The sequence below is a fragment of the Lycium ferocissimum genome, chromosome 12, assembly GCF_029784015.1.
Source record: "Lycium ferocissimum isolate CSIRO_LF1 chromosome 12, AGI_CSIRO_Lferr_CH_V1, whole genome shotgun sequence".
NCBI lineage: Eukaryota > Viridiplantae > Streptophyta > Magnoliopsida > Solanales > Solanaceae > Lycium > Lycium ferocissimum.
The window spans coordinates 14796531-14810686 of NC_081353.1; the positions used below are offsets into that span (position 1 = coordinate 14796531).

Below are 14156 nucleotides of genomic sequence, written 5' to 3' on the forward strand. Positions count from 1 at the left end.
CCTTACCCATAGATTTATATATAGTTATCACAACCCGTGTGAGGGGCACATGCCCTCTCTAGAAATTTCTTGAAATTAAAGATGACTTATTTGTCATCAATTTTTCATTCTTTTTCTTTTTTTTTTACATGGCCAATATGGCCTTTTTGGAGCTTTCATGAACCTCATGTAAAATTCCCGTTTTGCCCCTCGACTTTCCTCCATATTACCATTTTGCCCCTAACCTTCCACATTATTTCCATTGGCCATTTTGCAAATTTCTCTTTTTACCCTTGGCCTTTCTCAATATTTCCATACCACCAATATTCATAAATAATATTCCTAACCACTCGTACGTTAAAATAACTCTTGAAAATGATCTCGTCCTTAACTTGCCGCGACTTTCTCGAATTATCCGAAGGTATGAAATACGGGATATAACAGTTTGATCTTGGATTTCCCTTCTTGGATATGTGTTAGTGTGATATGGAGAAAATTCTAGAGGTTTTTGGAAGATTGGAGAAGTGGAAAATGAGAAAAATAAAAGGAAACCGTGTATAATGGACCGTATGTTTCTTCCAGAAACTCACCCTTCAGTGGAAGGGTTCTACGGTCAGGTATACGGGCCGTATAAAATATATGGTCCATATAATCCCCAATTTTTTCAATTTCGTTCTAGTCGCTTCGTTTTGATCTTGAATCCGTATGGAACCTTCTTGGTACTTGTTTAACACTTCCTTAATGATCTAACGAGCATTATAACTCATCCTCGAGACCTTACTAAATATTCATTAGTTTGATAACTATGAAATCCTTCCCAAACATAGCTTATACTTCGCTTTCTTTGACGAATCTAGTTTCACCAAGTCATATAACTTAAAAATCTTATCGTATGTGCCTTAAGGTAGCCAATCACCCTCTTATAGTCATGGGAACTTCATGTTCGCCTTAAGCTGGCGTTAATCTATTCACGACGCAACGACATAAAATTGCCGAGGTGTAACAACTAGTTGTCCGCATGTTATGCTAATGTGGATTGTCGCCATAAGTTAGTTCGCTTCGCCTTTCCCGAGGATCCTGTTATTGTGTGGGAGGGTGAAATTGCTAAGCCAAGGGGTAGATTTATTTCCTATCTTAAGGCTCATAAGATGATTACGAAGGGTGTATTTACCATTTGGTTGTCGTTAATGATACAAAAGCCGTAGTACCTGAATTTGCATCCGTTCCCATAGTTAGTGATTATCCCAAAGTGTTTTCCCAAAGATCTTCCGGTATTCCCCCCGATAGGGTTATTGATTTTGGGATTGATGTTATTCCTGACACCCAACCTATTTCTAGTCCACCTTTATCGTATGGCTCCGGTGGAGCTAAAGGGAGTTAAAGGATCGGTTGAAGGACTTGTTGGATAAAGGTTTCATCCGACCAAGTTCCTCACCTGGGGTGCTCCGGCCTTGTTTGTTAGAAGAGATAGATGGTTCCCTTAGGATGTTAATTACAGCCACCGTCAACTTAATAAAGTGACCATTAAGAATAAATATCCTTTGCCTAGGATAGATGATCTATTTGACCAACTCCCAGTGCTAAGTTCTTTTCAAAGATTGACTCGAGGTCCTGGGTATCACCAATTGAAGATAAAGGAAAGATATCCCGAAAACCGCTTTCCGTAAGTTATGGGCACTTTGAGTTTCTAGTCATTTGGGTTGACTAACGCGCCCGTCGCATTCATGGATTTGATGAATCGTGTGTTTAAGCCATATCTAGACCGCTTCATTATTGTGTTTATTGATGACATTTTGGTGTACTCTAAGAATCGCGAGGATCATGCTAATCATTTGAGGATAACTTTGACAACACTGAGAGAACGAGCCGTATGCAAAATTCTCTAAGTGTGAATTCGGCTTGATTCTCGTGGCTTTCGGGTCATGGTGACTAGTGACGGCATTAAAGTAGACCCTCAAAAAATTTCAGCGGTGAAGGATTGGCCTAGACCCACTAGTGCGACTGAAATTCGTAGTTTCTTGGGTTTGGCAAATTATTACCGAAAGTTTGTGGAAGGTTTTTGGTCAATAGCCTCTCCACTGACTAAATTGACACAAGAGACTGCTAAGTTTCAGTGGTCCAAAGCTTGTGAAAAGAGTTTCCAAGAGCTTAAGACAAGGTTGACTTCGGCTCCTATTTTGACATTATCTTCTGGGTCTGGTGGATATGTGCTGTATTGTGATGCTTTTAAAATTGGTTTGGGTTGTGTATTGATGCAGAATGGTAAGATGATTGCTTATGCTTCGCGTCAGTTGAAGAAGCATGAGAAGAATTATCCGATTCATGACTTGAAGTTGGATGCTGTGGTATTTGTTTTGAAAATTTGCCGTCATTATCGTATGGTGAGCATTGTGATGTTTTTACCGATCACAAGAATCGCAATATATCTTCAAGCGAGAGTTGAACCTCGTGCAGAGGAGGTGGTTGGAATTGTTAAAAGACTACGACTTGAATATTCCGTATCATCCTGGTAAGGCCAATGTGGTTGTTGATGCTTTGAGTAGGAAATCTATGGGCACGTTGGCTTATTTGCATGCTCATGACATGCCCATAGGGAAGGAGATTCGAAGGCTTGCTAGTCTTGGGGTTAGGCTTGATGAAACTGAAAATGAATAGTTAGTGGGAATCACTCCATCACGGTCTGACATTGTGGAAAGGATTAAATCCAAGCAATATGATGATGAGCTTACGGCAAAGGTAAGAGAGAGGGAAAGGGGTGAGTACACTTCATTTCATCGTGGGACTAGCGATAGTGTTCTATGGTTACAGGGACGCTTGTGTGTTCCTGATGTTGATGGCCTTCGAAAAGAATTGATGATGGAAGCTCATAGTTCCTAGTATTCGGTGCATCCGTGATCCACCAAAATGTATAAGGATTTGAAACAACAGTACTGGTGGAAGAGCATGAAGGTTGATAGTTCTAACTTTGTGGCTAAGTGTTTGAACTGTCAATAGGTGAAGGCTGAACATCAAAGGCCTGGCTCAGAATATTGAGATTTCGCAGTGGAAATGGGAGGAAATCAACATGGATTTCGTTGTGGGTTTACCCCACACTAAGACCAAGTTTGGTTCGATTTGGGTTCTAGTGGATAGACTCACAAAGTCTGCCCACTTCCTCTCTGTGAAGACGTCGTATGTCGCGGCGTAATATGCCAAGCTATATCTAAAGGAGATAGTTAGATTGCATGGGATTCCGACATCCATCATATCGAACAGAGGTACGCAATTCACTGCTCGTTTTTGGATATCCTTTTAGGAAGGTTTGGGAACTAGAGTGAAATTGAGCACTGCCTTTCATCCTCAAACTGACGGGCAAGCAGAGAGAACTATTCAAACGCTGGAAGATATGCTGAGAGCCTGTGTTATAGATTTTGGAGGAAATTGGGATGAACATTTACCTCTTGTGGAATTCGCGTACAACAACAGTTACCAAGCAAGTATTCAGATGGCGCCTTGCGAGGCTCTTTATGGGAGGTGTTGTTGGTCTCCAATTGGTTGGTTTGAACCAACTGAAGTAGAATTATTGGGTCCTGACTTAGTTCATGAAGCAATTGAGAAGGTTAATCTTATTGTGCAACGACTCAAGACAAATTTCGCTGAGAGATAGAAGTCTTATACGTATACGAGGCGCATGAGCTAGAGTTTTCTGTTGGGGACAAGGTGTTCTTAAAAGTGTCTCCGATGAAGGGAGTAATGCGGTTTGGTAAAAAGGGGAAGCTTAGTCCTCGTTTCATTGGTCCTTATGAGATTGTTAAAAAGATTGGGAGAGTGGCTTATGAGTTGAAGTTGCCCCCGGTATGACCATGGTGCATCCTGTGTTTCACATTTCGATGTTGAGGTTGTATAAACCCGATCCTTCCCATGTGTTGAATCATGAAGAGATTGAAATCAATAAAGGGCTATCTTATGAGGAGGAACCAGTTCAGATTCTAGATCGTCAAGTTAGAAAGTTGAGGGCGAAGGATGTGGCATCGGCCAAGGTTTTGTGGCGAAACCATGATACTGAGGAAGCTACTTGGGAAGCAGAGGAGGACATGAAGAAGAGATATCCTCACTTGTTCCCTATGACAGGTATGAGCTAGCATTTTAACTATTCTTAGGTGAATCGCCTATGTTTGTTGAATCAACTTGTGGTTTAGTGATTACTTCCTAGAATACGATTCTCATTCAAGGACGAATGATCTTAAGGGTGGGGGGGGGGGATAATGTAACACCCCGTAAACTTGAACTAGGTGTGAATGTGTAAAAATCTAGTGTTAAGATGATATTATATCTATATGAATCCATTCTTGATGAATTCGGGTGGAGGATGGTCGTTTTGAAGTCAAACCAACAATTGAAGTTCTTAAGGGCTCTTAAAATTGGCCTAAGTTTTGGTAGGTCTGTTTTCTGGGTGCTTTCATGAAAATGTGTTGCGAATTTGGGAACACTTCCTCAATGAAAGTTATAGATCTTTGAAATATCTTTCCAATGGTATATTGTGGAACTCAATAAAAGCTCTGTGCTAGAAGTTATGACCAATTTACTACGCGATGTCGAAGCAGTCAAAAATCGTAAAATTTTGGCTAAGTGTGAAATGGATAGGAGAGCTCGGCACGAACTAGGCCCAAAGCGAGGCAGAGGCTCCCGTAGCCCTCGCGCCGAGGTAGAGGGGGGGGGGGTCCAAAAGTGAAAACTTAAGAAAAATTGACTAAGTCCTTTTTAAGGGTGACCTCGCTGAGCGAGGCTCAAAGCAAGGTAGGGCCTCGCCGAGTGAAGGCCATAGCGAGGTCACCCCCCGACTTTGGGGCTCGCTCGGCGAGCTAGGGGGTCCAATTTTCCAGTTATATAAATTCTTCCCTTAACTCGAAAAATCAGATTTCCCTCATTCTCTAAACCCTAGAACAACGTGTTATTCTCCTATCAACCTCTCAACAAAGGTTGCAACATAATTCTTCCTAAAGTGATTCAAGCTAGGATTTTGGGTGTTCTTCATTAGAAAAGTGAATGTTAAACTTTTTTTAATGTATTAAGGTATGTCTCTTTTAAAAATCATTTTTGACTATAAAGGTGATTTGTATGTCTCGCTTTTGAAAACTTATTCTGAATGAAAATCACTTTTTGAAACTATTGTTGGAAGTATAAATTTTATTCAAGATTCTTTAATGAATGAAAGGAAAAGTAATCTTTTCATGTTTCTTAAACTCTAATTCATGTCTAAATGGTGGTTAATGTGTGTGAGGGGATAAACCCACATTAAACCTAGATTGTAACAAACCCTATATATGTATAAGATATTATGAATGTTTTCCTCCATGAGAGATGCTTAATAATGATGGTTAAGAGTTAGTAATGACATTCTCATTGACGAATTGGGACATGAAAATCTTTTGTAAAGAAGTTATACGTTTTCAAAACATTGATTGGAATGACTTATTCTTTCAACATGGCATAATGAACTTCAATGTTATTGATGGTGTGACTATTTTGAGACAAATTGTGAAATCGGCTTCTATGCCATGGTCTTTGTTGTTGTGTTTGCCTTGCTATTCGGGAGGAAGAGTAGCCACTATGGATCCTAGTGTATTAATTGCCTTACTATTCGGTGGGAAGAGTGGCCACTTCCGGGTTCGCTACCTGGGGTGTATTAGTGGCCCTGCTATTCGGGAGGAAGAGTAGCCACCGTGAATCCATATTTTGGTGTATTGCGCGGTTGTTGTTGATATTGAGTTGGGCCTATACGGGCGATTGTGATATCCATCTTTATTATGGAATCGGTATTTATGCCCGATCGATTTAAAGCATAATGGAAACCGGGATTTCGAAATGGCTTGTAAACTGTTTAACAAATGATATTAAGAATCACAAAGTGGAATAACCATTTTTATACTATCTTTTCAGGACTGATTTCTTTATGTAATATTATAATTTATTTTCGTATTACTTGTTGTCCCCGAGGCACTCACTGAGTACGAAGTACTCAGGCATACCATTGTTATTTTTTATGGTATGTTAGGTAACGGAGAAGAGCAGGTTCTTGATACTTGTGCGCTTAGGAAGGACTTCTTTTGTCGTCGCTGATTTGGTGAGCCTACATGTTCATTCGGGACACCATATTTATTCGTTCATTCATTATTAGTTTTTGGTTGCGTCCCGATGAGTCAAACTATTATTTCTTTATCTTAGAAGCTCCATAGTATACATTCTTGTGGGTAGTTGTTGAGTTATTGATTAACTCTCAGGCATGTTGTTATGTTTGACAAGTATTGATTACTAAAGACTTCCGCTGATTTAATTCATATACGTATGATTTGTTTACCTTTATGTTATAAACTGTTGGAGGTGAATGTTGAACCTGGCGGGTTCAAGTGTTATTATTGTGTCGTTTATCTATAGTGGCTTTTGGGGCGTGACAGGACGGGACATCCTTTCTGCCCGCCCTTTTCCCGCATCTCTGAAAACTATATAAATGTGGGTTCAGTTATTTTATTGACTTTTTCATCTGTTCAAAAACCCTAAGTATGAAAATTACTTCTCTAAACCTCCTAACTCAAGGGAGTAGCAAGATAATCTATTTCAAGGGAATTCAAGCTAGGTTTTGGGTCATTCTCCTCTAGGAAAGTTACTTGTTGAACTACGTATAACGTAATTAAGGTATGTCTCTTTTGAAAACTCTATTTTGGATGTATGTCTCCTTTTCAAAAGTTCTTTATTGAATAAAAGGGTGAATTTTTCATACTTCGAAACCGTATTTCATGCTTTGATTGTGGTTGGTGTGCGTGAGGGGACAAGCCCACATTAAACCTTGATTGTATTATACTCTATACTTGTATACGTGATTCAAATCATTTTCCTCTATAAGAGATGATCATTAATAATGGCTAAGGGTTGGTAATGGTGTTTTATGATGAACTATGACAATTGAACCTTGTTTAAGAAAGTGGAAATGTTTTCAAGATTATCAATGAAATGATGTATCTTTGTAATGACATGATGAACTTAAATGCTAATTGATGATGTGACTACCTTAAGATGAATTGTAATCCGGCTTCTATGCTATGAACTTTGTTGTTGTGTTTGGCCTAGCTACTCGGGAGGAAGGGTAGTCACTATGGATCCTAGTGTGGTAATGCCTAGCCATTCGGGAGGAAGAGTGGCCTCTGCCGGGTTTGTCACTCGGGGTGCGGTTTATGCCTAGCTATTCGGGAGGAGGGATAGCCATAAAAAATTACATATTCCGGTATGGTGCGCTGTGTTTAGGGAACCTCCAAGTTCATCCCTTCGATGTTATTGATTTTTGGGCCTGTATTGGCAAATGTGATATCCATATCCTTTTATAGAACTGTTGTTGATAATCATGATCAATAGAAAAAGCATATTTGAAAGTTGTAACTTGAAAAAAGGCTTTATAATCAGTTTTGATAATTCTTATTGAGATACACAAGCTGAATAACTGATTTCATGTTGTTTCATACTATCCTCAGAATTGATTTCTTTAAGTATTATTGTACTTTATTTTCATATTACTTGTTGTCCCCGAGGCACTCACTGAGTACGAAGTACTCAGGCATACCATTGTTGTTTTTGATGGTATTTTAGGTAATGGAGAAGAGCGGGTTCTTGATACTCAAAACGCTTAGGAAGGACTTGTTGTTGCTGCTGACTTGGTGAGCCCACATGTTCATTCGTAGGACACCCCTTATCATATTTATTTACTATTCTAGTTTTTTTTCTTCGGGCTGCGTCCCGATGTGTCAGACAATTACTTTTTTTTTTATCTTAGGAGCTCCATAGTACACATTCTTATGGGTAGTGGTTGAGTTTGTTTAACTCTTGGGTGTTCGTCACGTTTTGATTTAATTTTATAATATTAAAGACTTCCACTGATTTAATTCATATATCATGATTTGATTGTATTTATTTTATCTATCTTTGTTGGAGGTGAATATTCAACTGGCGGGTTCAAGTGTTGTTAGTGCATCTTTTAGGTTCTTCCGATGTTGTTCATGACGTCGGATGTCGCTCACGTCTAGGGTGGATTTTGGGGCGTGACACAAAATTGGGCTAAAATGTGATACTTTTCACTTTAGGCTAACATATAGAGTAAAATTTCAATATAGAAACTATGGTATGTTAAGGTCATATAGTTTTCTCCAGTTGTTGGATGCTATATGAAAAACAATCAGAAATGTTTTAACGTATCAATAACACAGCCCCTAGTAGTAATTTTGACTGGAGCTACCTGGCACACTCCTTAGAGTACTCGAGTTCTTTTTTCGTCTCCAATCTCCGTTGAAATTTTCAATGTTTCTTGTGGTAACACAGATCAATAATAATCTTGTCTAGTGACATAACGGTCAGCTACAGGTATGTCGCAAGCTGAATATCAGGTTTCTCTCTATTCCAGCCAACGAGTTCAAACATTTATGTGTACGTCTTTCAACTTGCTATCATGGAAGAAAAGAGGTTTAGGCAATGTAGGTTGACGAATAAAGGAAAACAGATAGTTAAAGAGCAAATCTTTAGTTATGACGACGTACTGAATAACTCCACAGTTTGTGATCTCGCAGTTTCTACTGTCACCAAAAGTTGAAGGGAAGAAAACAAAAAACATAGCATAAGTAGCTAATCACTTATCATCATCAGAAGACAAAACTAAAGTACAGGATAAAAATTTTGCAATGTGAGATTCTCAATTCTAAATACAAGTAACAAATGCAAACTTTTCTAAGCAAGAAACAAAATTCAACTAGGTCATTGCAAACTTACAATGAAAAAAGTAAACATGATAGTAGAACTTCCAACTAGTTTAGCAAATCGTGAAAAGAATAGCCAAAAAAAGAAATTGAGTGCCTATCACTGGAACCACAGCTCAGAAAAGGCTAGCCATATACATAAGAAAAGCACGATAAATATGAATTTTATTGACAAAACTGTTTAATAACACAGTCCACCCCTATTTACTCATGTTTCTTTTACCTGAAAAATAGCTCTACATTGTCAATCAAGCAATGACTTGTATATAAAACTTACAACTATTAACTCAAAATACTAACAAGTACCATATACATAAGATAACACCATAAATACTAATTTCATTGTTCAAATATACATAATATACATATGTTTTTCCCAGCTCATCATAAGTCAATCAAACAACTAGACCTCAATCCCAGTCATCAAACATTTTTTAATTTCATCATGTACTAGTACGAATTTGCTTTTTTACATCTTTTTCCTTTCTCATCAATATTTAATATAGATACATTATAAATCACAATGTTAAGTAATCACTAACCTTCAGCTTCAAGCAATACAAGCAAGGACATGCTCTTAACAAGGAAACTAGAACGACAAGACTCTGATAGTTGATTTCAAGAAAATTCAATTCCAAATGCTTGAGATTGCTAAACTCAGGGAACTCTACAGGGATCAACAAGAAACATTCCCTAGAAACATAGCCAAAAACAATAAAAAAGCTTTGAGAGACTCTCCATAAAAGAAAGAAGGATTATCAAGAGATAACATGGCATGAGATGAACTAACCATGTAATTTTGATTCAGAGTAAGAGTGTGTAGCTGAGACAAATCGTATGACAATTGGTCGAGCTGATTAACCCAGTACTTAACATAATCGCCTCCGATCAGAACTTCCGAGAGCAAGGGGACATTTCCAAAAGAGATGTCTATGAGAGACCCGAGATATTTGAAAGAGACGAGGTTTTCTGCTAAAATCTCAACAACTGCTAATTGAAAACAATGCTTAATCTTCAAGTGCTTTAACTTGAGTGGTGGACCATTAACAACTAAACTCCAAAGAGATCTTGTATTTTTCAATGCAAGCGTTTCAAGCAACGGACAATTTGATAAAATACGAGTAACTGTATCATCTGTGACAACAACAGTATTCAAGCTTAATGAAATTAGGCTGTCGAAACCAGATATATTGCACAGCAATTGCAGGAACAATTCATGAAAGGTGTAGTAGGAATAGCAGTCATACCCTAATAAAGATGAAAAGTCCAATTTCAACCTCTTAACGTTTTTGAACATAGCAAAATGTATCCATTCATTGATTTCATTAGCATGATTTTCCCGCAAACCAAAAGTAATTCTTAGATCCTCCACAATAGACGCCATATGTGATTTCAAGACATGGTTCACCCAATTTATGTACTTACGGCTCGCATTTTCAACTGATATAATATTTCTCAAGGTTTCCGAACCATCGAAATCTAAATAGCTACTAAATTTCTAAACAGTTTCCCATCTATGTGAAAGGACACTTGTCCTTGCAGCTTCTTTGATTTGCAATTTAGATAGAATAACCACTAGAATACAATCATCCTGCATTAAACACCAAATCATTAGTACTTCCCCCGTCCCAGCTTAGTTGTCATATTTCGCTTCTCGAGAATCAATTTGACTAATCTTCAAAGTTAAATTGAATTAGATTAACTCAGTATTTTACGATTAAGTCAAAAGCTATACGAAAAGTACTACAAGTTGTAACTTTTTTTATGTCAATATGATAAAAAAAAACACGTTTTAAAATGTTGGTCAAAGTTCACATAATTTGACTCTTGAGAAGTGAAACATGACAACTAGTTTGGAACAGAGGGAGTATAATCTACGAGTAAACAAATCGACAATGTTAACCAGCAACATCATGGGAAAAGAAAAAGATATTAGTATCTCATCCTATGCTCTACTGGTAAGGAATTCATCTACTTCAAACTGCTGCAACCTTAAATCAAAGTGCTCAGTTACTTTTGCAAAAATATTAAGGAGAATAATATTCAATTTTCCTTCTTCAGTTGGATATATAGTTGCTTTCAAAGTGAAATTTGGTGATCTTTCACTGTGATTTATATGGCCTTTCTAATTTAAAGGTAAGTGTTTCTAAGCATTTATGCAACAAGTGACATAAGAACAAATTGGAACACAGAGAGTAACAAAAATCTCTCGTATATAAATATTAAACTGCTACAAACTTGAAAGAACATCATATCTTAATTTCTAAAAAGGTCATAAAGATTAGACTTTCACTCTAGCATAGGCATGACTAAAAACTCTAATCAATGTTCCTAATTAAAATTGGCATACATAACCAATTTCCGGGGGAAGGGGGGGGGGGGGGGTGTGGAGAACACCTTAATAGTTAGCGATTAAAGACCTTAAAAAACACCAATAGAAACATATTAAGATTCAATTTTTTAATCCAACTTAGGCAGCAAAGAAGGGTCTTTACCAGTTGTTATGGACAGGTGGACACTTTTCTTCTGTGTTCTTTACTTACAAGAATATGTAAGCAAATTTTGTAATCCTAAAATTATTACTAAGTTTACATCCAATAGAATTTGTATTTAAATTGGTGTGCTTGATTAGGCTCATCAGAATCTTTCTTTCTTCTACTAGCTTTTCTTTACCGAAATTGTAGGATTCCCTTCTACTTTAGGTTTTTCTTTTTCTTTTTTCCTTTTGCGGTTGGCGTTATAATTAAGGTGTTCGTGGTATATTGTGGTATGGTATGAAAACTGTAGTTAGTTAGTTTTAGGTTTTTCAATTTCTAAAAATACTATATTTTTATAGAATATGTACTACGCCAGCTGGTCCATGTTACTTGTCGTTTTTACTAGAAATAGATGGTCCGAAATAGTTGTCATTTTTGAAAATCAAGATAAATTAATTATTAGTTTCCTTCTTTACCTTTACTCAATAAGGGCCCATTTGGAAAACAGTCATGTAATCGTAATTAAGTGTAATTGGGTGTAATTACACATTTTAACATGTTTGTTAGACCAAGTAATTACATGGTCAACATGTAATTGGGAGGGGGTAATTACACGCTCCAATTTTCAAGGGGGTTGAGAATCAAATGTAATTACACCCCGTAATTACCGGGTTACTTTTTAATTTATTTTCTTTTTCTTTTCTTTTTAATTTATTTTTTATTTCTATTACTTTAATTTCTTTTTTCCTTTTAAATTTTAATTTTTTTTTATTTTTACATTTTTTTTAATATTATTTATCTTTTATTTTCTTTCTTCTCATTTCCCAACCTTTACTTCTTGTGAGTCCATGCAATTGCTCTATTTTTTTTATTTTTTTAACTTTTCTCTTATTTTCTTCATTTAGCGTAACTACGTTATTATTCTAGTTTTTGAAATTACACTTCCAAATATTAGAAAGAATGAGTCATTAAAAACTTGACATATAACGAGTGATGCTATTAAAGTAGAATTTCATTGTTGAATGAGGTTATAGACTTATAAATGTTTTCACTTTCTTTTGAATTATATTTACTTAAGTTATGTTGGAACTTATTTTATGTTATGTTGGAATTTGACATAAAAGTGTCGTGTTAAACTTTTTTTTTTTTTTTTTTTTTTGTTGAATTTAGGTTATATTTTCTATTCAATTTATTTGCTTTAGTACTATTCACTTATTTTTTTACATTGCATGTTGTTCATTTTCCACTACAATTGATAGTTTTTTTTTTGGTCAAACTTTTGAATAATGTTATGACATTATGTGTATAACTGTTAAATTTTTATGACATTATGTGTATAAATGTTAAAATTTTTTTTGTCAAACATCCAACCCATGATGTTCTTAAAAATGTGTGCTTTTAATTTTTATAATTAATTAAATTAAAACATTATTAATTTACAATTACTTTTACAATATTATTACAAATATGTGATTATTAAGTAATATATTTTAAAGAAACAATATGTATCTTAAATACCTAATTTGATATATCATTTATAAATGCACATATTTGTCAAGTATTAATTTTTACTTTTAAATTAATCTAACTTTGTAATTACACATGTGCAACCAAATAGTATGCTTGTAATTACACTGTAATTATGTTATAACAAACAAATAGGTCCTTCCAATTACTATCTTTGTGTAACTACTAGGCTGTGTAATTGCTACCTTAGTAATCACACCAATTCCAATTACCAGGTGGCTTTCCAAATAGACCCTAAATGTGGAGAGAGATTAATTTGGTGAAAAAGAGAGTAATATTAAATTGAGATCAAAGAAATATAAGGATAATTTATTCAAATTACCCTTTTATTAATGTTATCTTAAGGGAAACATGACAAGTAAAATGGACCGAAAGGTTATATTATTCGGCATTTTAAATTTAGGTTTTGATTTGTGCACTGCGGTAAGTCGGTAATACCGGCTTGTTCAACTTCGACTACCATACGTGGAGAATTATGATTTTGACAATGCTAGAAACTCTTACAAGTTCCGTTCCAAGGCTTCATTATGTTAAACGAATTAAAAGAACAGCAAGTAAATTAGCTCTGAAGTATAATGGTAGTTAAAAAAAAACAAAAATCCTAAAGGTAGAGGCAGCCGGTAATGAGAAACCAACATTGTATATGACTATATCCAATTTAACTTAATTCAAGTTTTTATACTTAGTAGTAAAGGTTAGAAGGTTCTAGTTCGAAAGATTTTAAAATTTACTCCTTTTATTAGTTTATATTTAAATAAATTATATTATTATCTATATAGAATATAAAGTCTATGGTTTGCGTATGTAATTAAGCATTTTCTATGGGATTCATTATATTTTAATAAAAATCGGAATTTTCAATTTGGGTTTCCATAACCCCTTGGATCCCAACCCCTCAAACCAGTCCAGATGGTATATTAACCAGCACAAAATCATAAATACTAAAACGGAGCCCTAACTCTTGAAACTAAGGGTTGGTTATTACATGGTTGAGCGTCCGCACACCTGTAGCCATCTTTCAGTGTGATGCGTACTCTGTTGCTTGGCAGGCATACTTGATCATGAGATTGGGTTCCTCTTCATTTCTCATCTCTCCATTTTCTTTAAGTTCTACCTTAGATTAGAGATACATATCATGGGCAAGAATTAATGACTAAAATTTAATTGATTAAAACAAGGCCCTAACCATAGTTTATATAATTAATAACTTATCCATAAATATATTAAAATATTTTCTCTCTCTTCCTATTTAATTTTTCATCTTTTTTTCAATCATGACAACTCTTTAATGATGATATTTTTAGAATATAGACAACTCTTTTAGGAATATACAATTACCAATTGAATAATTAGGTCTATATTATGTGAATTAGTAAGCAATATAACTGAAAAAATGGAA

At 35.6% G+C, this 14156-nt stretch overlaps 1 protein-coding gene across 1 annotated transcript; it reads right to left on the minus strand.

Annotated features, from left to right (window-relative positions):
* Positions 1–8156: 8156 nt before the first annotated feature.
* LOC132040205 (putative F-box/LRR-repeat protein At3g28410) lies at positions 8157–10255 on the minus strand. Its single transcript, XM_059430833.1, has 2 exons — positions 9296–10255; positions 8157–8444 (listed from the first exon to the last, which is right to left on the minus strand). Exon 1 carries the CDS (start codon positions 10135–10137, stop codon positions 9430–9432), a length of 708 nt encoding a protein of 235 aa, XP_059286816.1. The 5' UTR covers positions 10138–10255; the 3' UTR covers positions 8157–8444; positions 9296–9429.
* Positions 10256–14156: the final 3901 nt, after the last annotated feature.

What these genes read in the sequence shown, in the direction of transcription:
- LOC132040205 (XM_059430833.1), bottom strand. Translation starts at nt 10,137, where the DNA reads ATGGCGTCTATTGTGGAGGATCTAAGAATTACTTTTGGTTTGCGGGAA.